This window comes from Amia ocellicauda, chromosome 5 (assembly GCF_036373705.1).
Source record: "Amia ocellicauda isolate fAmiCal2 chromosome 5, fAmiCal2.hap1, whole genome shotgun sequence".
NCBI classification, from domain to species: domain Eukaryota; kingdom Metazoa; phylum Chordata; class Actinopteri; order Amiiformes; family Amiidae; genus Amia; species Amia ocellicauda.
In genome coordinates, this window is record NC_089854.1 from 12,483,556 (window position 1) to 12,508,115 (window position 24,560).

The window sequence follows — 24,560 nt, forward strand, 5'->3', positions numbered from 1 at the left end:
TGTATTCTTTCTTAATTTTATCTTGGGGAGGGTGGTCATGGGCTGCAAGGGGATGCACTTTGGACCACAGGTTGCACACCACTGGATTATGGCATACGAGCCCAACTCCAGCTACACTGTTTCTTGTTGACTCACTTCATTCAAGCAGAAGTCCCATTAGCAGACTAGATTCATATGCTCTCCAGACCACAGAGGGACATGGGGGGTTCAAGGTGGGGGGAGGTTAACAGTGCATGCAGGTGGCGGGAGGGTGGATGGAGGGGTTCCATCTGTCCATAGTGTTTTTGATTATTTTGTATTGTGCATTGATGTTTGTTTTGTTGGCATGTTTGCTTAATTACAAAAAAAGAAATATAAATATTGTTTAAAAATCCCAAATTTATCATTGGCATCCTTGGCACTTAGCGACGTGAACAAACTAGACTTTGGGCACTCCAGACAAAAAAAGGTTTGCCATCCCTTCTATATAACTATGAGCTTCTGGACATTTGATTCAGTAGTGACCATATAAGGCTTGACACCCTGCCTTTTCCTTCAATTATGACATCATAAGCAGCTTCAATCATTGGCTGAATAACAGCTTGACGACCTGCCTCCAGTTGCAATTATGACATCATCCCCTCGTGCTAGAGGGTCAGGACACACTTGGAGCACAACTGCAACAGTGGATAAACTGAGCTCAGGATCTGCATACTTTTTCTAGTTGCTTTATTGTTTATCACCCATCTCAGTGTAGAGAGGAGGAACTGGAGTAGCTAGAACAGCCCAGCAGCCAGTAAAGAGTAGCCAGTCACACATTCTCGTTCAGTATGATGGCGAACTGCTGCAACTGGGTGACACGGTTAAATCAGCCGTCAAGGAAAGTGACCTTAGTGACATTGGGTCTGGACAAAGCTGGAAAAACAGCGACTGTGAGAGGCATTTTAGGAGAAAATCCAGAAGACGTGGCCCCCACCGTGGGCTTCTCCAAAATCTACGTGAAGCAGGGGAAGTCTGAGGTGACCATCTTCGACTTGGGCGGGGGCAAGAGGATCCGGGGCATCTGGAAAAACTACCACGCCGAGTCGCACGGCGTGGTGTATGTTGTGGACTCCAGCGATGTGGAGCGCATCCAGGAGAACAAGAACACCCTGGCCGAGGTCCTGAGACACCCGCGCATTGCCGGGAAGCCTGTGCTTGTGCTGGCCAATAAGCAGGACTGCGACGGGGCCTTGTGCGAGGCAGACCTCATCAAATCTCTCGCTCTGGAGAAGGTAGTGAATGAAAACAAGTGTTGTCAGATTCAGCCGTGCTCGGCTGTGACAGGCAACGTGAAAAAACAGGACCAGTCCATCAAGAAGGGGCTGGCATGGCTGCTGAGCAGAATCGACAGGGACTATGCGGCCTTGAACGAGCGGGTGGAGAAAGACACGGCCGAGCAGAGGGCCCTGGAGGAGCAGGACAAGCGCGAGAGAGCTGAGCGAGTGCGCCGGGTTCGAGAGGAGCGGGAGCAAAGAGAGAGGGAGGAGGCCGAGCGAGAGGGGAGGGCCGTGCCGGAGGAGGAGGCGGAGGATGGCACCATGTCTAACCCTTTCCAGCCCATAACTGACATTATCAATAAGAAGGAGGTCAAGCAGAAAAGAAAGATGGAGAATGAACCAAGCCATTGGCGGTTCCCCTGGCGCTGGGGCCGGCGGAGGACATGCCCACTGACAACAGGCGTGGGAGAGGGGAGCAGTGAGAATGAGGACAAGAGTTGTAGAGAGAAGGACAAGAAGAAGAAACTGAGGCGGATCCCCTGGCGCCGGGGCTGGGAGAGGACATGCCCACTGACGACGGGCGTGGCGGAGGAGAGCAGCCCCCAGAAGGTCGACAGCGCTGTGTACAATATCTTCACAGCGACACAGAGCTGGCAGGAAGAGAGAGAGCGGCAGATCTTGGATGAGCCCCCAAAAGGTAACCCCACTCTGCTGGAATAAACACTCCCAAATTAGTGATTTGACTCGTTACACTGCAAGATCCCAGGTGTAGCACTGAGCTGGTGAAATCCGCTACAAACCCCATAGATTTGACTCAAATATTGAGCCCCCACTCTAGGCAATACGCACCTAAATCCAAGATGCAGGTCAGAGCGATTACTAGAGAAACGTGAAGCCGCAGGGTCCACTACTTACATTCAGGAATATAATTTAGCATGTTATTATCACAAATATAAATAAAGAAAGTCTTGAGCTCTGGTGGTGCACAAACTTGAGAAACAAACACAGTTTTTACAGTCAGTGTTTTACTCACGCATCCGAGGGTAGGAGAGGACCACTCGGGAGGCGACACACAAAAAACACTCCGGTTATTTTGATTTGTAAGGAAACCGCACAGAGCCTCTTCAGAGCCCTTCTGAATCCGTATATTAATGTAAGTAGTGCCAGTGTTCATGCACGAGCTCAAGCAGAACAGTATTGTCCTGTTATTAACCACCACTTTTTCAATATCAAAACAGGTGACAATAAAACCTGCAGTACATCCAAGGCCTGTAGGACTTTTTCTAATCCTCTCGCTCCCACATCCCTCAAACAAAACCAGCTTCTTTCATCTGCCAGGTGCTCCGAACAAAATCAATAAAATAACATTTCAAAACAATGTTTAATTTAGTTATCCATCAGGAGCCAATCCAAAAACGCTATTCTAATTATGATTAGTCTACATGACCCCATATAAAATAAAAGTACATTGTACATTTTGTGTTAGGTGGACAACCTGGACAGTCAAAAGCTGCATCAAGCACCATTAAATTAATGGCCTCAGGCAGCCTAATATGTTATTTCTTTAACTGGCCATTTTTCTCAAGAGAGCAAAATTGTACATAATTGCAAGGTTTCAAAATGAACAGCCTCCTACAATGTTTCACCCTATATTATTTGCACTGTATCTTTATTGTATGTATATCAGTTAAATTGCAACCTGAATAGAAACATTAATTATTACAGGCTTACTTATTGCCATAAGCAGTCAGAATGTAAGAGATGTATTTTCTGTTTAACAGTGCAATCGGAAGAAATCCAGCCTGTGGTGTTCAAACGCATGAAAGTCTACAGATGAGTCCACCTGTGAGAAGAGAACAGATAGAGGGGGAAGGAAACACAAATGAAGGGGGAAGATACATTTGAAAGACTGTACACAATGCAGCATGCAGAGACAATGGGGATGATGAAAGCATGTGTTAGATTATTTAAATAATACTTATATAAGTACACACTTATCCATTTCAGGCACACACACACATATGTTTTCAAAAGTTGAATTTTATTGACATCAATGAGAAACAAATCAATCATAAGTTTAGGATCATATTGGTTAGTGTCAAGGTCAAAGGTCAGTTCTGAGGTGGTTTCTCCCCGTTTAATCAGTCACTTCCATCAATTCATCAGCTTTTTAAATTTTTTGTGATGGGGGTTAGGGGGGGAAAGCAGTTCTTGCTGAGGTTCATGCACAAATCCACATTGCACTCGGGACACAGCCATTTTGTGTGATGGGACTCCTTCTTAGTGCTACATTGAGCGCAGCATGTTGATTTGCTGTGCCGTGGGAGGTGAGCAGCCCCAGACCTGCGTTTTTCAACTGGCACATGAGGTTTATACCGCAGGTCCTGAGCCTAAGTCCTCTCTCCTCAATCTGGCATTGACCAAGCCTGTCACAACAGTGCAACATACATCCGTGCCATCAGTGTCATTTAATCATGTGGAAATTGCTGGTTGTCAGTAATAGCATCACAAGAACAGATCCAGTAACCATTTTGTGATGAGAGATATATGGTAGCACATTTTCATTCTGGAAAAACATTTACAAAGGTTTAGCCTGAAGACTTACTATGAAGAATAAGTACTTTGAAAGAACAGAGGCCAACAATTTGCCAACAGTAAATTTGAAAGAAAAGAAAGGCAACAGGCTTTAAAATATGTGTTTGGGTGTTTGCCTCCCATGGCAAAGCGAATCAAGATGCTGCGCTGAATGTAGCACTAAGAAGGAGCCTGTGTGGAAGTTCCTTGTTTGTACATTTTCTTAGTATGCACATGTTATAACTATATACAGGTGTGCAGATGCTTTGGAGAGCAGAAAACTCTCATCCATGATTAAATGTCATGGTCAACTTCCTACAATGTCCTTAAACCCAAACACATATTTTAAACAACATGTAAATTGTTGGCCTCTGTTCTTTCAAAGTACTTATTCTTCATAGTAAGTCTTCAGGCTAAACCTTTGTAAATGTTTTTCCAGAATGAAAATGTGCTACCATATATCTCTCATCACAAAATGGTTACTGGATCTGTTCTTGTGATGCTATTACTGACAACCAGCAATTTCCACATGATTAAATGACACTGATGGCACGGATGTATGTTGCACTGTTGTGACAGGCTTGGTCAATGCCAGATTGAGGAGAGAGGACTTAGGCTCAGGACCTGCGGTATAAACCTCATGTGCCAGTTGAAAAACGCAGGTCTGGGGCTGCTCACCTCCCACGGCACAGCAAATCAACATGCTGCACTCAATGTAGCACTAAGAAGGAGTCCCATCACACAAAATGGCTGTGTCCCGAGTGCAATGTGGATTTGTGCATGAACCTCAGCAAGAACTCCCCCCCCCCCCCCCCCCCTAACAAAAAAACATATTAAGCTGAAGAATTGATAATTAAATGATCAGCACAGATTATGGTGCTGCAATGGCCCCTTAATTCACAGTGGTAACATGGAGAAACCACCTCAGAAGCGACCATTGACCTTATAAACACATGGTGTAATTATCCTGAATGTACACAATGACATAGTAAAGAAAAAATAAAAATAAAATGAATAAAAACAATTAAACTGTTAAACATCAATGAACAAAACAGCCTCTGTTTTGCATGAAAACATACACCCCAAGGCAGTGGTGTAAACAGACTTTCTCTGGGACAGTGGCAACATCATCTCATCACCGGAACTAAAAAAATCACAGATCTAATTTGGTGGTGTGCCTGCTAGACATATGCATCGTCATTGGAAATAAGCTGTTACCGCCACTGATGTAGGAGGTTCTAGGTGTTTGCAAGTCTCCTGTTTTGACACACCAATTCATCAATAACATCAACATGGGCTAGGCTGTCTCTATTTTTATAGATTTTCTTTCTCATCTTTAGCTGAGACCTCACCCAAAGTGCACTTCTCTGCCACCTGTACCCCCTTTTAGCTTCCAAAGGGGCGTTTGGCATCTCTGGACACAGTACATCCTAAATTATTACTGTTTATGCACAGCCAAGGGGTGTACTGCTACATTTTGTCAATGTGCTGGGACAGAGTTTTACAGCTCTGTGCTTGTGGTCTGTGCTGGATGTGGCCTTTTTGTTCTGCTAGTGCTGGCTAGTGGTGGACTGGGGCAGGGCTGGCCTGTCTGTTCTGCCAGTAACCGGGGCCCTGCTTGTCTATGCTGCCCTAATATTGAAGTGAGCTGCTGTTACTGGTCTGACCTTTGCTATCACTCCTCTTAGGCTGGACTCGACAATAAATAAATAACATACCAATATGTTGTACAGTGTATGTTTCATGTGGCTTTGATTGCTTATCTTACATAAACATTCACTGCTGAACCACCTTTTTAAAACTACAGAACTGAAAAAGATATTTACCCTTCAAAAAAGTCATTTATCAGCCTCCTCTTCTCCCCTTTCCCTTTTCCTTGTCCATTTCTGTGAAGACATTTGCATTTTAATCTTTAGGGTCTTGACAGTGATTATCATTTTGAAATTTGGTGTTTGTAATTTTCCTAGATCTCACAGTGATACAATAAGGATGATATAGTTTAGGCAAGAATAACAAAAAAAGTTGGTAAAATATTTATTCTTTGCAGAGTGCAAACAGACTTTGTGCAAATAGGCTGACATTAAATCAAAGCTTGTTGTCTGTCACACCTTGGCTCTTGGTGAGGGTAGCCGTGCTCATTACAAGGCATTAATTTCTTATATAAAACATCCAGTGCAAGGTTGTTTATTTAAGTGCACAGTGTCAACAGTGAATAATGTCAGATTTAGAAAAAATATTTACAACAACCACCAACTAAACAGGCCAACATTATTTTAGGACACCCCAAAATACTGTTCAGATACTTATTACCTACCCTGAAAGTCAGGATCAAAACAAGTAAAAAACAGAGGTGCATGTATGAAATGCAGTTTGAAATGTAAGGTAAATAAATGGAAGGATGTTAAATACCTGCCTGTAATGTCATTATTTAAAACCAGTAGTGAATTACCTGAATGGAATTGTGTGGATTTGCCAAGCTAGCAGTATCTGATGGGGAAAATGCGTTAGCAGAGCCAAACCGGTAGGGGGGAGAGGGAGAGAGAGAGAGAGAGAGAGACTTTGACTTTTAAATTTCAGTATTTTCACATTTAAAACCTGTAACAAAAGTAATCAATAAGAGTCCAGCAACTCACCATGACAAAAAAAAACTACAAAGGAAAAGAAAATACTATATCAACACTCTGAAACTCATTAAAACCAGACAAAAGTGTCCAAATTAAAATGAAACAGCCTCACTCACAAACCATTTCACCTGGAAACCTTGTAGGTCACTAACCAATGTAAAATAGGCAAAATCCAGCTTGAGCCTGCTTACCAGCAGCACTCTGAACAGCCTCACCACCTCTGTCAGCCCTGAGCCTGCCAGCCTGTTTTTTCGGGACTTCAGTACAGGTAGCTTTGCCTGCCTTAAAAGAAAATGAATTAGGACACAGACATTGCTATGTTTCTGCCTATAGGGGACCCCAAAAGTAAACAGCCGCCTTGTAAACAGTATCCCCAATCTCTGCATCAGGGTGTTGAGAAGGTGGAATAGAGGTTCTAGCCTCTCACAGTCACTGTACGCATGGAACACAGTTTCCTCCTTCGAACAGAAAACGCACTCGAGAGTCTGCCTGTGGCCAGGATGCCATGAATAAGCCTCCACTGCAGATCTCCTGTTCTCTTATCCAGGGGGGGCTTATACAGCACCCTCCATTCTGGGGTCCCCTCCTCTCCTAGGGACAGGTGAGCCCTCCATCTGGACTCTACCCTCCCTCTCAGTTCTCTGCAGTGGGCTGACTTTATACATAACCTGTACAGGTCTTACCTTTGTAAAACTCTAAAATTTAGATGTGTCATTTTCCGAAGTTTTAAAAACTGACCTCTTTCCTCATCCTCCCCCTGCTCCTCCACCACAACTATGGGAGACACCAGCAGCTCAGGGAAAACAGCGTCTTGTCCCTGTCCTTCTACTTGTGTGGCATCATCTCTCAGGGTTTGCTTTTGCCCTGAAGACAGACAGCCCCTCACCTCCCTCAGTACTCTTTCTGCCTGTCTCTCGCAGCGGCAACCCAGCCTGCTTGCCAATTCTGCTTCACTGAGCCAGCGAGAGAGTCAAGGTGCCATCAGGTGTCCTAACCTTGTGATACCTGCCCTCACAAACCTTTCCTGCAGTGCGAATGACTGCAGGCACTGCGCTCCGAGCAAAGAGTTAAACAAAAGTGGTTCCTCTAGGAGGCTCTACACTGTTGAAAACCCCTTCCACAGCCTTCCACACTTTTAAAAAACTGCACTAAAAAGTAGGTAGGTTAGAACTGTCCAGAGTGTGATGGCTAATTAAAAACAAATGAGTGCCATAACCCAGCCCCTCTACTTTATAAAGGAAGAAGCAGGCCAACCTCTTCCAGTGGGCTCCCTCCCCAGCATACAGGAACCGTTGTATGGCCTGCAGTCTGAAAGCTGCCACCCTGCCGGCAATGCTGATGAGCCCCTGCCCTCCCTCATCCCGAGGGAGGTACACTACAGCTGGCTTTAACCAATGCTTCCCCCCAAAAAAACACTCCAGGAGAAGCTTCTGAAAACCATCAATAATATCCCGGGGAAGGTCCACACACACAAACTTGTGCCACAGCTTCGAGGCAGTCAAATTATTAACTACCAGGACCCTCCCCCTAAATGACGTGTTCCAACAGCCCCTGCCACCGCTCCAGCCTCCCCCTGCTTTTGTCTATCAGGCCCTCCCAATTTTGCTCCATATAAGTAGCGGTACCAAGGAAAACCCCTAGCACCTTCATCCCTGATCTGCTCCAAATCAGGGTCTGTGGCAGAACTGGAGGGCCACTCCCCTGCCAGCTCCCTGACAGGAAGGTGTCAGTTTTGTCCCAGTTTATCTTCGCAGATGACGCCTTCTGAAACATCTCAAAGCTTTGCTGCAGCTCTAGGATATCTTCAGTACTCGAGACAAACACGGTCACATCATCTGCGTAGGCAGACACCTTCACTGACACAGGAGGAGCGGAGCATGGCAGTTTCCAGCCTGTCAGTCTACTCCTCAACAGAGCCAGCAGGGGCTCAATCGAGAGGGAGTAAAGCATACCTGGAGGGGGGGCAGCCCTGCCTGATACCTCTGCACACCGGGAAAGGTTGGCTCAACCCATGGTTAATTTTTAAAACACTAAAAATATTATTATATAAAAGTCGAATAAACTTAATAAATTGAGGACCAAAACCAAAGGCTTCCGGGGTTTTAAACAGATAAAAATGGTCGACACGATCAAAAAACATTTATTGATCTAAGGAGACCAGTCCCACATTAAACTCACACATTCCTGTTGCTATAAAAATGTCCCCAACACACAATACGTCTGGTCTGGGTGAATGATGTTAACCATGCAGTTTCTCAATCTGTTTGTCAAACATTTCGAAAATATTTTTAAATCTGCACATAAAAGTGAGACTGGTCTCCAATGCTTCAACAGGCACAAGTCCCCTTTCTTAGGCAGCAGCACAATGACGGCCCTATGGCAGCTTAGCGGCAGCTCCCTGGACCTCAGGCTCTCCTGCAGCACAAGGAGGAAGTCAGGCCCCAGGTCATTCTAGAATCAAACCACAAATCAATCGTTATCCATCACTCCCTGGGGCCGTTCCACTAGTCAGCTGTGAGGTGGCGGTGCTCAGCTCCTCCAGTGTGATGTTTCCCTCCATGCCTTGCTGCTCCTCCTTGCTCAACCTGGGAAGGTCCTGCAGCAGCATCCCCAGGTCTGCAGAATTGCAGAAGTTCCTTCTTGTATAAATCCTGGTAAAAGTTCACCGCCGCTACACTGATGTTCTCCTTACTGAACAGTTCTCTGCCGCAGGGCAGTCGAACACAGAGCAGCCGCTTAGTATTGGCTTTCTTCTTCTCTAAGCCGAAGAAAAATTTGCTGGGGGCATCCATGTCCCTCAGCTCTATGAACCGGGAGCGCACCTGCGCTCCCCGCACCCTCTCCTCCAGCAGGCTGCTCATTGGAGATCTCCGCTGCCTCAGGGTATCTTGTGCCGTCTCACTTGGGTGGCTGTCTGCTCGGCTCTCTAACTCAACAGTCTCTCTCTCAAGCTCTGTCATGGCTGCATTCCGAGACCTGGTTGCATCCAGAGTGTAATGCTGACAAAAAAGGTGAATCTGCACCTTACCTAAGTCCCACCACTGCTGCAGACTACTATACTGTCGCTTTTGGCTTCTCCAATTTCCACACATGTCCTTTAAGCATTGTGTGAAAACTGTATCTTGCAATACATCTTGATTAAAATGCCAATGGGAGGAAGAATGATGTTCTTTGGCAAAAATATATGGGACCAAGAGACAGTGATGATCAGACAGGGCAGTGGGAATTATTTTAGCTGTTGTAAATGTATTTAGAGAGTGCTGATAGTATAAAATCTGTCCAATCTAGCACTAACAATACCTTGTGAAAGATTATGTGACCATGTATATTGTTTTGTATTAAGGTGTAGATTCCGCCAGATGTCAATCAGGCCACCACAAAACAAAACCGCTGCCAGCTCTCCAGAGGAAGGGCGGTGGGGCTCAGCAGCGTTTCTGTCATTAGGAAAATCAACAGTACAATTAAAATCCCCACCAACAAATAAAATATCCTCAGTATCAATATTTAAAATAGTCCGTTTTAACCTCCTACAAAATAATACCCTTCTGCTCCCTATATTCGGGGCATAAACATTTATAAAAGTAAACACTACATCATTAATTCTAGCTTTAACTTTTAAAACACGCCCTTTCTCAATCTCTTCAATTAATCAAATATCTGCTGCTAAACTAGGTTCAAAAAGCAAGGCGACCCCTGCACTGGTATGAGAGCCGTGACTCCGCACACACTGTCCTCTCACTGCCGCCGCCACTGCGCTTCATCCCCGGACCCGAGCGCGTCTCCTGGAGGACAACACTGGAAACTTGTGCGCTCTTAAAACTCAGTCTGCAGCCATTAACATTTTTGTAGAAGCCATTAAAAAGGTTAAAAGAACAATAAGCAAAAATATTACATATATATGAAAATTATACATGCAATTGTCTCTGTCCTGTCTCAATGAATCGCGTACAGTGCGTACTATCTTTTAAAGTCTGTATCGTTTTGGCATGTCTAGCTCTTTCACTGTTGCCTTCCGTAATGCTAAATCTGTGGATTGAATAAAAGACCTTAAATCAGAAAAAAACGTTGCTACCTCCACACCACGCTTGCCTTTCGTTTTATCCCCCTTCTCCTGCAGAAAGATCCCTTTTCTCCTGCCGCTGCGCATCCATGTCTGGCTGCGGGTTTAGCTGCGGTGGTTCACTATGATCCTGCATATCAGGTCCCGGTGACGGTGCTCGGGGCGCCGGCTCTACCTCCGTGTTCCCCCCGTGTTCACCCCCAGCTCCTCCCCGCCAGCAGTAGCCTGTCCCGGGTCTTTCATGGGACACGATTTCCTCTGATGTCCTGGACAGAAATGGCAAACACCACACAGCTCACACCCTGTACATGAGAAGTCCACGCCACCTCAATAACAGCGCTAGGGTGGTTCCACATTAAAAACACCTGTCTTTCTTTCAAAAAACAAGGTTCAAGTCTAAAACAATGGTCTACAATTTTAGAAAAGCAAACCTTGAAGGTATGAGGCGGCACTTAGAAGAGGTAGACTGGAGCCCATTGGATACAGAGTCAGTTGAAAATGGATGGGTATATTTTAAGAATATACTACTTGAGGCTCAGGAGCAATTTGTACCAAAACTGATCAAATTGAGGACCAAAAAACACTGGCCAAAATGGTTTAATAGAGGTATGCAAAAAAATATAAAGAGGAAGAAAATGTTGTATAGCGCATACAAAAGGGATAGAGATTAAACAAAGAAAGGGATCAGGAAAGCAAAGAGGGAAATAGAAAGAAACATAGCTCTTGGAGCTAAAACTAATGCAAAGAGCTTTTTTCAATATTACAACAGCAAGCGGTCAATAAAGGAGGAGGAGAAACAGATAAAGGGCAAAAATGGAGGTATCTTGGAAAAAGAACAAGATGTGGCAAATGTTCTAAATGAGTATTTCACAGAGGTTTTTACAAAAGAAAAAACAGATAACATGCCACAGGTTGACAATCAGTCCAGTCAAACCCTAAGAGAGATCAGGATAAATGAGGAGGAGGTACTGAAGGGACTAGCAGAATTAAAAACAGACAAATCACCTGGGCCAGATGGGATATTTCCAACAGTACTTAAAGAAATGAGGAAAATTATTTATAAGCCGCCAACTCGATTATTCCAAATGACACTTTTAAGAAGATAAGAACAGGGGATGTGCCAACTGACTGGAAGACAGCAAATGTCATACCAATCCACAAGAAAGGGGACAAAACTGAGCCAGGAAATTACAGACCAATCAGTCTCACCTGCATCACCTGTAAACTGTTGGAAAACATGATTAGACAGAAAATAGAGGAGCATCTTAACGAAAACCATATTCTTGGAGATAGTCGACATGGGTTTAGACGAGGCAGATCATGTCTTACTAATTTATTAGAATTTTTTGAACATGCAACTGCAGCTGTAGATCACGTGAAAGCATATGATATGATATACTTAGATTTCCAAAAAGCTTTTGATAAGGTTCCACACCAAAGACTGATCCTCAGATTGGAAGCTGTAGGCATTCAGGGTAATGTAAGTAGATGGATTATGAACTGGTTGATGTCTAGGAAACAGAGGGTGTCGATTAGAGGAGTCACTTCTTGGAGTGAGGTTGTTAGTGGAGTTCCACAGGGATCAGTACTAGGGCCTTTGCTTTTTCTAGTCTATATTAATGATCTGGACTCTGGGATAGTTAGCAAACTTGTCAAATTTGCAGATGATACTAAAATAGGTGGATCATCAGATACAATCTTGGCAGCACAGGCTATTCAGAGGGGATAATATTCAGTTGTGAGCCGACACCTGGCAAATGAAATTCAACGTGGACAAGTACAAGGTATTACATGCAGGTAACAAAAATGTCCACTATAATTACACTATGGCAGGTACAGATCTAGATGAAATAACGCATGAGAAAGACCTAGGAGTCTATGTGGACTCCTCACTTTCTCCATCCAAGCAATGTGGGGAAGCAATAAAAAAGGCAAACAGAATGCTAGGGTATATTGTCAAAAGTGTAGAATTGAGAACAAGGGCAGTGATGTTCAGACTGTACAATGCACTAGTTAGACCTCATCTGGATACTGTGTGCAGTTCTGGGCTCCACACTTCAAGAAAGATATCGCTGCTCTAGAGGCAGTTCAGAGGAGAGCAACCAGACTTATTCCAGGTCTGAAGGGAAAGTCCTACTCGGAGAGACTGAGGAACTGAACCTTTTCACCCTGGAACAGAGGAGACTACGTGGGGACTTGATCGAAGTCTTCAAAATCATGAAAGGGATCGACCACATCAAACCAGAGGAGCTTTTCCAGATCAGCAGGGACACACGCACCCGGGGACACAAATGGAAATTGGGCTTCAAGGCATTCAAAACGGAAAACAGGAGACACTTCTTTACACAGAGAGTCGTCACAATCTGGAATAAACTACCCAGCGATGTGGTAGAAGCTGAAAGTTTGGGAACATTTAAAAATAGACTGGATGGGATCCTTGGATCACTTAGACATTAATGGACACCAATCGAGCACGATGGGTCGAATGGCCTCCTCTCGTTTGTAAACTTTCTTATGTTCTTATGTACTCAGGATAGCCAGCTTAGCCTGCCCCACTAGAAAGTTTGCTAATTGACAAACATGTCTGTGGCGCTGCCTGTACTGCGCTCCAAAAAAAAACGAGAGAAAAGGAGGCCCAGATGTCTGAACAGCCCCTCCAGTGCAGCGAACAGCGGCTCTAATCTAGGGCAGTAGCAGAAACAGTGAAAAAGTGTCTCTCTCTCCCCACAGTGGGGGCAGGCGTCGCTCACTCGGGGGTCCAGTGTATGTGCAAAAGAGTTCGTCGTGACGACGCCATGCAGAAGCCTCCACTGCAGGTCTGTGGAGCACTTAGGTAGCGGGGGCTTGTACAGGCTCCTCCAGGTCGGGCGGGCATCTTCTCCCAGAGCCAGGTGCATGATGATGCAGCTCCCTCACACTGAGCTGATAGAGCTCCTGACGCTGGGCTGTGGAGACAGACACTACACAGACTGTGAGGTGACAGAAGGCGGCCTGATGAGCTAGGGGGGACTGAGAGACACAGACCAAACAAAACAAACAAGGGGAAAGACGGTGTCAGGGTCCTTGGGCCAGCAGCGCTGCGTGAGGGCCTGGGAAAGCCACTCCACAGCGCCTATGGGAAGGGCATTCTACACTGCCCAGAGAAGTCTGGTTACGACTCTCAGTGACCGCACACCCAGCCTGGCAGCCAGGCTGTCGGCACCAACCCACTGGCCCCTGTTAGAATCCAACAAATCCCTCAGTCGGATCACGTCGGCCTTAAGCAGGACCGACCTGAGGCTGCTGGAGAGCAGGAGTGGACAGCTAAAACCGGGGTTCCACAGCAGTGGCTCCTCTAACAGCCAATACAGACTGCTGCCCCCTACCTCCCTACCCAGGGAGAAGTGCTGTCACACCTTTAAAACAGTATGATAAAAAACAGGCAGGGAAGGAAGGATATGGGAAGGTATCTTAAGATACCTGCAGAAACTGCTGCTGCTGCTCCAGGCTGCCCCCTCTGCGGAGTACAGCTCTCTATAGAACTGGGCGGCATTACTGCGCATCTCCTGCCCGTCCTGCAGCACGCGGCCCTCAGCCGTCCTCAGGCAGAGCATCACCCTGCTCTGCTGCCGTCTGCGTTCCAGCCCAAAGAAGAACTTGGTGGGCGCATACATCTGTGTCAGGCTCTGGAACCGCGAGCACACCATCGCCTCTCGAGTCCGCGTACCCAGCAGGTCTGACAATGCCTGCTGCTTAGCTTTGAGGTCCTCTAATGCCCCTGAATCTCCAGAGTCCAGGGCTCCGTGGAGCACCTGAATCTCTTCTTCTAGCTCCTTCATAGATTTATTCAAGCTGTCAGAACTATGCTCAGTGTACTGCTGGCAGAAGAGCCTGGTCTGAACCTTGCCAATGTCCCACCACTGCCTCAGGGAGGCAAACCTAGGCTGCTCTTGCCTCCACCTATTCCAAAAGAAAATAAAAGAGTCACAGAAATTCCTGTCCTGCAGCAAACTATTATTAAAAAGCCAGTAGGCACTGTGCAGCTGGACAGGAGGCAGGGTGACACTCATAGTGATGAGACAAAGGCCAGACAAGCCGGTAGGGGTGATACGGCAGCCACTGATCAGATTTACTTGATGTCTGAAGGTATAAAATCTATCCAGCCTGGCCAGCGAAATAATGCTGGAACCCGGCCTCACCCAGGTATACTGTTTCACCTTCGGGTTGGCATTCCTCCAGACATCGACCAGATTGTGCAACTGTGTAATACCTTCCAGGTGTTTTGTGGACCAAATGATTCCTATCTAATCTATAATCCACAGTACAGTTCCAATCACCCCCCAAAACCAGGATCTCCTCTGCCCCACAGTCTGCTAGCGCTTTGCTGAGCACCGAAAACACTGACAGTCTGTCTCTCACAGCATTGGGGGCATAGATATTAATAAACACAAATAAAACATTGAGTTTGTGTCTCTGTGCACTGCAGCAGTGCCGTGCGCTTCACCACTGCCCTCCCACCGGTGATATTGATGCTCCCACACATGAGCTTAGTCATTGATAAAAGAGAGAAAAGAGGTGACCAAAAGATTAGAAAAAAACAATGTGAGACAACAGGAGAAAGACATAAAAAACATACTATTAACCATCATCATTAGATTGCAAAGCAGTCCTGACAACACTCTTCCACTTCTTTAACCTGTAGCACTCCGGCTCACTAAACTCCACGAGTGCCACATCCTGCAGGATCACTTGTGCAGATGCCAGGAACTGCTTTGCATCAGGGAAGAAGTTTTCTAAAACTATATTCCTCTTCCCCTTGGTTTCCCTTAAAAAATCCTTGATGCTTTTAGCGCTGTATCCCGCAGTGTCGGTGGAGACGGGCTGGCTCTGGGAGACAGCGATGTCCCCCTCAGCAGCGCTGTCCGAGTCTGCGCTCTCCACAGCCGCAGCGCTGCACTCAGACTCCTTGGCCTGAGACGGCAGGTTCCCGCAGACAGACTCCTCTGACTGCGAGTCCCGCCGCCCCACAGCCCCCACACCGTCTCCGGGCTCCTCCTCACCAGCCGCCCTCGCAACATTCGCCTTTTTAGACACTGTATCGACGGCCTCGGAAGACGGGGCAGACCGCTTCTGCTGTATTTTCCTGGGCACTTCAAACCCGTCATCACTGGCTAGGTGTTCAGTCTCGGTGGCGGCCGCATCAGTGGCAACAGCAGCTCCCTCCTCGGCACTAGGCTCCCCTGCTCCGTCCCCACCGAGAACAGTAGCGCTTGCCACCGCCTCCCCCTCATCGCTCGCCCGGCCGGCAGAGGCGACACCGGACGGCCCTGCCTGCTCCTCACCTACCTCTCGCCCCCCCGCCGGAGCCTCTCCCTGCGCCCCGCACCTCAAACACCTCATGGTATCAGTCGACACGAACAGCACATACACTACCGCCTCGATCTTAAACTTCAGAGACAGGCTTAACTCATCGGCGCCGTCCGCCAGCACCTTGAGAGCCTGTCTGCGGTAGGAGAGGACGTGCTTCAGCTCCGGGGCCTGCAGCCCAGCGGCACCCTCCTAATGGCGCAGGGGAGCCGGTGTTGTGTCGAGCTGTCCTGCTTCGTCAGATTATCCTACCGCAGCGTAAACCGACAGTTCTCTCTATCGATCTGTGCTACCGTGTCGAAAAATACTACCGCTCGGAGCCTTTGCCGTTTTTTTATTGAGAGAAATCAGTAGTCATGATGGAGTAATTTAGTGGCAGTTAATGGTATAATAACGCATTGTATTATCATTTTATGGTTAAATTAAACCTTGTCAAAACATCCTACCTGCAGTATAGTATATAGATGCAATATTTTCGTTGAAATGTAATACACACAAGTGTAAATGTACTGAAAACGTGCAATGGAGTGTCTTATAGTGTTAAATTTAAATTTAAGAAATTGTACAAACGATAAAAAGTAACAATGTGTGGTGTAGCCATCAGTAAGGTCTTAGTAAATAGTTTACCAATGGGCACAACATGTGTATAGATGAATGAAGCCAATGTTACACATTCGACTAGTAATGATAGAAACGCCACCCCTCAGTGAAAATAGTTTGTAAATCTGCCTCGTTTAACAACGTCAAAAATTAGGACGAATCAATTCAATTATAGGCATTACTGCAGCAAGTTATCAGTGTTTACATAGACCTATCGCTAGCGCCTAGCAATAACGGTATAACTAAGACCTAAACGTGTACTGGTATGACCAGTTTGGCTACTTGGACAACCCGAACCAAAACAACTAAATAACAATGACATAAGTTAAATATCATGCTTTTGCAATTATAAATATATGCTTTAAAAATTAATTTTAAATATATTAACCATTTAACAAAAACAAATGCAGCAAACCAATGCGGTCCAGGTAGCACGGATTTATGGGCGTTCTCCACAATCCTAACAAAAATGACGCAAATACCATGTACGCATGCGCATTAGCATTAAGTAGGAAAATTGACGGGTAGGATGTTTCGACTGAACACCTGCCATACCGACTCAACTCCGCCACCAGCAGATCGTTGCTCAGGAAGGGGGGGCACATTGGAAATAACCACCTTAACCGCCGGGGTGGCCAGAGGGAGCGCGGGCAGAAAAGTCCCGTTCACCGTGACCCCCTCCTCCACCACATCATTCACCAGAGCCTCAGACCTCAGGAAAACCACGACGCCCCGATTCATTCGAGCCGCAGAGACGATGTTCTGGAAGCCGACCTTCCTGCCGATCTCCATCGCACAGTCCTCCACCCACACCTGCTCCTGGGACACGAGTTTAAACCCGTGCTTTCGGGTCAGGGTTTCATAACTAAACAAAGGTGGGGGTGGGGGGTCTCCCCCGCGCGACGCCATGTCGCTCTAATAGAACCCCCCTAAAAAAACGATTAAAAGTATGTATAAAAAAAAAGAAAAGGAAAGAAAATGAGTAGTAAAAACACACACTCTCTCCAAACAAACCTCCTGCCACCACTGACTCCTCCCACAAACTCCCAGCATGCAGAGAGAGAGAGCAGGCAGAAGTGGATAGAAGGGAATAAAACGGTAGGGATGTCCATGTATTAATCAGACTCGTTCTGTCACAGTGGCTAACTGTCTAAGCTTTCGAATCATGCTCAATTTGTGCAGGTTTGAGGCTGGCAAATATCGGTCATACAGTATCAATGTTTTTTTTTTATTGTAGGGAGTCCCTATGAACCTTGAGCTGTCATTCAAATGTTAGTCCCCTGCTCAAGATCTCATTTAAGATGAGTGGGGCATGTAAACATACAGCATTTCAGATTTCTTTCTCTTCAATCATAATGACTAGAATAATTTCATTCAGAATGTGTAGTAACGTTAGCACAGCTAGCTACCTACAATTGTCTGCTAGTGTTAGATAAAAAAATATCAGCCTAGCAGCTGCATTACAAACTAGCTGCTTTTCAGCACAAAGGTGAACAATTGAATAGATATAGATATAAAGTTATATATATAGACTTGTGTTATTGTGCGCCATCATGGATTGAAGGTGATGTTCTTTCCATCCTTTTTTAAAACACTTATATTCACAGATAACAAGGTATTTAGATGTTTAGCAAGCACCGTGTCCTTCCATCCTTCGTATTCTGCACTGCATTGTGAATACTTTGCTTTAGATATAATTGCATTGGGCAAATGAGAGCATGCAGACCAGAGCTCGGCTTTTAACCACTAATGTATTGCAAGAAGAGAGGATCCCCACCTGCTTGTTTCACCTCATATAGGGATAAGCCATCAGGTGCATTACAAAAATAATAACTTATTCTCTTAATAGTATAAGCTTCTTTGACCAAACACATTACTTCTCCTGTAGATTTGCATTCAGATTGTCTCCAATAATTGTTTGGTTTGTTTTACTCCAAGGTACAATCCATGAAAAGAAAAAACACAGAAAGAAAACACAAAACAAGTCCCACCTGAAAAACTGCTCCAATGAGTTGTCATTATTTGGGCTGTTATCTTCACACTGGTTTCAGCATTTCAGGGGAAAAGCAAACTGTTCCTGTTCAAGAACTTGTTCAGACATTAGTGATTGAAACATCTATGGTTTCACTTTCTAGATTTGAAATCTATTTTCATGTTTAGGAAAGCAGTTTTAGAAAACATAAATAATACAGAAATACATTGTGAGGTGCCATTTGTTTGGAACTGGTAAAATTCTCTAAAGTTTTACAATTACAGGTTTTGTTTTTTCTGTTAGCTACAGAAGAGCTAAGGAAATAAGAACTATACACCTGGTAATATGACTATGCAAATAGAAAGGTCATTGCTGTAATAATTTCACTTCAAATCGCATAAACATGCTAAATTCATTTCAAAATAAGCCACACACACATACAATTATGGAAATTATTATTCTTCCACTAGCTTTTCACTTAAACTGCATTAAGGATGTCTGCTAAGAAAGAAATAATAATAGCAATGATAATACTGTATGAGAGTCTCTGGTTTGCTCAGTCCTGGAATTGTTTACCTCAGTGAGCGAGTGACCTCTACATTCACCATAAACAAGAGCACAGTCCCATCAAGCTCCCACTGCTGGACACAGCAGTTCTAACCACTGGTACAGCTGTGACTGTGATGATGTTTCATATGGATTGAGTAACAGGAGGGGTAGCTTGACTCATATGAAAAAATAAAGGGGAGAAAATATTCCCAGCTTTTTTTCAGAATACAGGAGACTAGTAATCCAAGGAAGAATTTGACCATTATCTACAATTCTACAGTCAACGGGGTTGCAAATCCAAGGGTGAAAATATCATGAAGCAATTTGTGTGAAATTCTGCTATCTGATGTTTTACAGCTAATTGGTCTCATGTTAGATGGTTTGATGGCAAATCAGGCAATGCTTTATTGTCATCAAATTTCTTTCAAGAATGAATGCAATACACAATGAAGTCATATATGAAGAAAAACACTTATCATTGATTTGATTATGGCAGTGGTGAGCAATCTAAATTAAGCAGTGGGCCGCAAGTCCAGGTGACAGATAACTACCTGGGCAGCAAGACCCCTTTACCACAATTACAAATGCTACATTTTAAATAAAAAATTGCAATATCAAGCAATGAATACATATCAACAATGTATTAAGGGAGTAACACTGATACAAAATAAGCAGTTGTCATAAATATACTACTGTATTCTTTCTTAATTTTATCTTGGGGAGGGTGGTCATGGGCTGCAAGGGGATGCACTTTGGACCACAGGTTGCACACCACTGGATTATGGCATACGAGCCCAACTCCAGCTACACTGTTTCTTGTTGACTCACTTCATTCAAGCAGAAGTCCCATTAGCAGACTAGATTCATATGCTCTCCAGACCACAGAGGGACATGGGGGGTTCAAGGTGGGGGGAGGTTAACAGTGCATGCAGGTGGCGGGAGGGTGGATTGAGGGGTTCCATCTGTCCATAGTGTTTTTGATTATTTTGTATTGTGCATTGATGTTTGTTTTGTTGGCATGATTGCTTAATTACAAAAAAATAAATATAAATATTGTTTAAAAATCCCAAATTTATCATTGGCATCCTTGGCACTTAGCGACGTGAACAAACTAGACTTTGGGCACTCCAGACAAAAAAAGGTTTGCCATCCCTTCTATATAACTATGAGCTTCTGGACATTTGATTCAGTAATGACCATATAAGGCTTGACACCCTGCCTTTTCCTTCAATTATGACATCATAAGCAGCTTCAATCATTGGCTGAATAACAGCTTGACGACCTGCCTCCAGTTGCAATTATGACATCATCCCCTCGTGCTAGAGGGTCAGGACACACTTGGAGCACAACTGCAACAGTGGATAAACTGAGCTCAGGATCTGCATACTTTTTCTAGTTGCTTTATTGTTTATCACCCATCTCAGTGTAGAGAGGAGGAACTGGAGTAGCTAGAACAGCCCAGCAGCGAGTAAAGAGTAGCCAGTCACACATTCTCGTTCAGTATGATGGCGAACTGCTGCAACTGGGTGACACGGTTAAATCAGCCGTCAAGGAAAGTGACCTTAGTGACATTGGGTCTGGACAAAGCTGGAAAAACAGCGACTGTGAGAGGCATTTTAGGAGAAAATCCAGAAGACGTGGCCCCCACCGTGGGCTTCTCCAAAATCTACGTGAAGCAGGGGAAGTCTGAGGTGACCATCTTCGACTTGGGCGGGGGCAAGAGGATCCGGGGCATCTGGAAAAACTACCACGCCGAGTCGCACGGCGTGGTCTATGTTGTGGACTCCAGCGATGTGGAGCGCATCCAGGAGAACAAGAACACCCTGGCCGAGGTCCTGAGACACCCGCGCATTGCCGGGAAGCCTGTGCTTGTGCTGGCCAATAAACAGGACTGCGACGGGGCCTTGTGCGAGGCAGACCTCATCAAATCTCTCGCTCTGGAGAAGGTAGTGAATGAAAACAAGTGTTGTCAGATTCAGCCGTGCTCGGCTGTGACAGGCAACGTGAAAAAACAGGACCAGTCCATCAAGAAGGGGCTGGCATGGCTGCTGAGCAGAATCGACAGGGACTATGCGGCCTTGAACGAGCGCGTGGAGAAAGACACGGCCGAGCAGAGGGCCCTGGAGGAGCAGGACAAGCGCGAGAGAGCTGAGCGAGTGCGCCGGGTTCGAGAGGAGCGGGAGCAAAGAGAGAGGGAGGAGGCCGAGCGAGAGGGGAGGGCCGTGCCGGAGGAGGAGGCGGAGGATGGCACCATGTCTAACCCTTTCCAGCCCATAACTGACATTTTCAATAAGAAGGAGGTCAAGCAGAAAAGAAAGATGGAGAATGAACCAAGCCATTGGCGGTTCCCCTGGCGCTGGGGCTGGCGGAGGACATGCCCACTGACAACAGGCGTGGGAGAGGGGAGCAGTGAGAATGAGGACAAGAGTTGTAGAGAGAAGGACAAGAAGAAGAAACTGAGGCGGTTCCCCTGGCGCCGGGGCTGGGAGAGGACATGCCCACTGACGACGGGCGTGGCGGAGGAGAGCAGCCCCCAGAAGGTCGACAGCGCTGTGTACAATATCTTCACAGCGACACAGAGCTGGCAGGAAGAGAGAGAGCGGCAGATCCTATATGAGCCCCCAAAAGGTAACCCCACTCTGGTGGAATAAACACTCCCAAATTAGTGATTTGACTCGTTACACTGCAAGATCCCAGGTGTAGCACTGAGCTGGTGCAGCAAGATGCAGGTCAGAGCGATTACTAGAGAAACGTGAAGCCGCAGGGTCCACTACTTACATTCAGGAATATAATTTAGCATGTTATTATCACAAATATAAATAAAGAAAGTCTTGAGCTCTGGTGGTGCACAAACTTGAGAAACAAACACAGTTTTTACAGTCAGTGTTTTACTCACGCATCCGAGGGTAGGAGAGGACCACTCGGGAGGCGACACACAAAAAACACTCCGGTTATTTTGATTTGTAAGGAAACCGCACAGAGCCTCTTCAGAGCCCTTCTGAATCCGTATATTAATGTAAGTAGTGCCAGTGTTCATGCACGAGCTCAAGCAGAACAGTATTGTCCTGTTATTAACCACCACTTTTTCAATATCAAAACAGGTGACAATAAAACCTGCAGTACATCCAAGGCCTGTAGGACTTTTTCTAATCCTCTCGCTCCCACATCCCTCAAACAAAACCAGCTTCTTTCATCTGCCAGGTGCTCCGAACAAAATCAATAAAATAACATTTCAAAACAATGTTTAATTTAGTTATCCATCAGGAGCCAATCCAAAAACGCTATTCTAATTATGATTAGTCTACATGACCCCATATAAAATAAAAGTACATTGTACATTTTGTGTTAGGTGGACAACCTGGACAGTCAAAAGCTGCATCAAGCACCATTTAATGAATGGCCTCAGGCAGCCTAATATGTTATTTCTTTAACTGGCCATTTTTCTCAAGAGAGCAAAATTGTACATAATTGCAAGGTTTCAAAATGAACAGCCTCCTACAATGTTTCACCCTATATTATTTGCACTGTATCTTTATTGTATGTATATCAGTTAAATTGCAACCTGAATAGAAACATTAATTATTACAGGCTTACTTATTGCCATAAGCAGTCAGAATGTAAGAGATGTATTTTCTGTTTAACAGTGCAATCGGAAGAAATCCAGCCTGTGGTGTTCAAACGCATGAAAGTCTACAGATGAGTCCACCTGTGAGAAGAGAACAGATAGAGGGGGAAGGAAAGACAAATGAAGGGGGAAGATACATTTGAAAGACTGTACACAATGCAGCATGCAGAGACAATGGGGATGATGAAAGCATGTGTTAGATTATTTAAATAATACTTATATAAGTACACACTTATCCATTTCAGGCACACACACACACATATGTTTTCAAAAGTTGAATTTTATTGACATCAATGAGAAACAAATCAATCATAAGTTTAGGATCATATTGGTTAGTGTCAAGGTCAAAGGTCAGTTCTGAGGTGGTTTCTCCCCGTTTAATCAGTCACTTCCATCAATTCATCAGCTTTTTAAATTTTTTGTGATGGGGGTTAGGGGGGGAAAGCAGTTCTTGCTGAGGTTCATGCACAAATCCACATTGCACTCGGGACACAGCCATTTTGTGTGATGGGACTCCTTCTTAGTGCTACATTGAGCGCAGCATGTTGATTTGCTGTGCCGTGGGAGGTGAGCAGCCCCAGACCTGCGTTTTTCAACTGGCACATGAGGTTTATACCGCAGGTCCTGAGCCTAAGTCCTCTCTCCTCAATCTGGCATTGACCAAGCCTGTCACAACAGTGCAACATACATCCGTGCCATCAGTGTCATTTAATCATGTGGAAATTGCTGGTTGTCAGTAATAGCATCACAAGAACAGATCCAGTACCCATTTTGTGATGAGAGATATATGGTAGCACATTTTCATTCTGGAAAAACATTTACAAAGATTTAGCCTGAAGACTTACTACGAAGAATAAGTACTTTGAAAGAACAGAGGCCAACAATTTACATGTTGTTTAAAATATGTGTTTGGGTTTAAGGACATTGTAGGAAGTTGACCATGACATTTAATCATGCATGAGAGTTTTCTGCTCTCCAAAGCATCTGCACACCTGTATATAGTTATAACATGTGCATACTAAGAAAATGTACAAACAAGGAACTTCCACACAGGCTCCTTCTTAGTGCTACATTCAGCGCAGCATCTTGATTCGCTTTGCCATGGGAGGCAAACACCCAAACATATTTTAAAGCCTGTTGCCTTTCTTTTCTTTCAAATTTACTGTTGGCAAATTGTTGGCCTCTGTTCTTTCAAAGTACTTATTCTTCATAGTAAGTCTTCAGGCTAAATCTTTGTAAATGTTTTTCCAGAATGAAAATGTGCTACCATATATCTCTCATCACAAAATGGTTACTGGATCTGTTCTTGTGATGCTATTACTGACAACCAGCAATTTCCACATGATTAAATGACACTGATGGCACGGATGTATGTTGCACTGTTGTGACAGGCTTGGTCAATGCCAGATTGAGGAGAGAGGACTTAGGCTCAGGACCTGCGGTATAAACCTCATGTGCCAGTTGAAAAACGCAGGTCTGGGGCTGCTCACCTTCCACGGCACAGCAAATCAACATGCTGCGCTCAATGTAGCACTAAGAAGGAGTCCCATCACACAAAATGGCTGTGTCCCGAGTGCAATGTGGGGTTGTGAATGAACCAGAGCAAGAACTCCCACCCCCCCCAACAAAAAAACATATTAAGCTGAAGAATTGATGATTAAATGATCAGCACAGATTATGGTGCTGCAATGGCCCCTTAATTCACAGTGGTAACGGGGAGAAACCACCTCAGAACTGACCATTGACCTTATAAACACATGGTGTAATTATCCTTAATGTACACAATTACATATATAGGAGGGGCAACCGTAACATAGCTTACAAATGTATTTAATAAATTAAACAAACATTAGGCTAACTGATATGAATTTTGCAAGAAACAAACTATGCTTTTTAAACGTCTTGTAATTAATCATACTGCATTACATCACATCTGATAGAAAAGTTTTTGATAACATACAAATATAATTTC

The 24,560-nt window shown here is 45.0% G+C and overlaps 2 protein-coding genes and 1 long non-coding RNA gene across 4 annotated transcripts; 2 read left to right on the forward strand and 1 right to left on the reverse strand.

Moving 5' to 3' along the window:
• The first annotated feature begins 613 nt into the window (after positions 1-613).
• LOC136749492 (ADP-ribosylation factor-like protein 13B) lies at positions 614-3,107 on the forward strand. The gene is made up of 2 exons (XM_066703869.1): positions 614-1,935; positions 3,020-3,107. The coding sequence occupies exons 1-2, from the start codon at positions 810-812 to the stop codon at positions 3,073-3,075; spliced, it is 1,182 nt and encodes a 393-aa protein (XP_066559966.1). The 5' UTR covers positions 614-809; the 3' UTR covers positions 3,076-3,107.
• LOC136749493 (uncharacterized) lies at positions 2,949-10,753 on the reverse strand. 2 transcript variants are annotated; one of them, XR_010816755.1, is made up of 4 exons: positions 10,509-10,753; positions 6,262-9,870; positions 5,639-5,698; positions 2,949-3,081 (listed from the first exon to the last, which is right to left on the reverse strand). It is a non-coding gene; the product is annotated as an uncharacterized LOC136749493 (long non-coding RNA). The 2 variants fall into 2 exon arrangements; XR_010816754.1 differs by having other exon boundaries at positions 5,639-9,870.
• Positions 10,754-20,287: 9,534 nt separating this feature from the next.
• Positions 20,288-22,848, forward strand: LOC136750555 (ADP-ribosylation factor-like protein 13B). The gene is made up of 2 exons (XM_066705698.1): positions 20,288-21,591; positions 22,608-22,848. The coding sequence occupies exons 1-2, from the start codon at positions 20,466-20,468 to the stop codon at positions 22,661-22,663; spliced, it is 1,182 nt and encodes a 393-aa protein (XP_066561795.1). The 5' UTR covers positions 20,288-20,465; the 3' UTR covers positions 22,664-22,848.
• Positions 22,849-24,560: the final 1,712 nt, after the last annotated feature.

What these genes read in the sequence shown, in the direction of transcription:
- LOC136749492 (XM_066703869.1), top strand. Translation starts at nt 810, where the DNA reads ATGATGGCGAACTGCTGCAACTGGGTGACACGGTTAAATCAGCCGTCA. An exon ending in CTTGGATGAGCCCCCAAAAG is followed by an intron (nt 1,936 to 3,019) that starts GTAACCCCACTC and finishes TCTGTTTAACAG; the next exon opens with TGCAATCGGAAGAAATCCAG.
- LOC136750555 (XM_066705698.1), top strand. Translation starts at nt 20,466, where the DNA reads ATGATGGCGAACTGCTGCAACTGGGTGACACGGTTAAATCAGCCGTCA. An exon ending in CCTATATGAGCCCCCAAAAG is followed by an intron (nt 21,592 to 22,607) that starts GTAACCCCACTC and finishes TCTGTTTAACAG; the next exon opens with TGCAATCGGAAGAAATCCAG.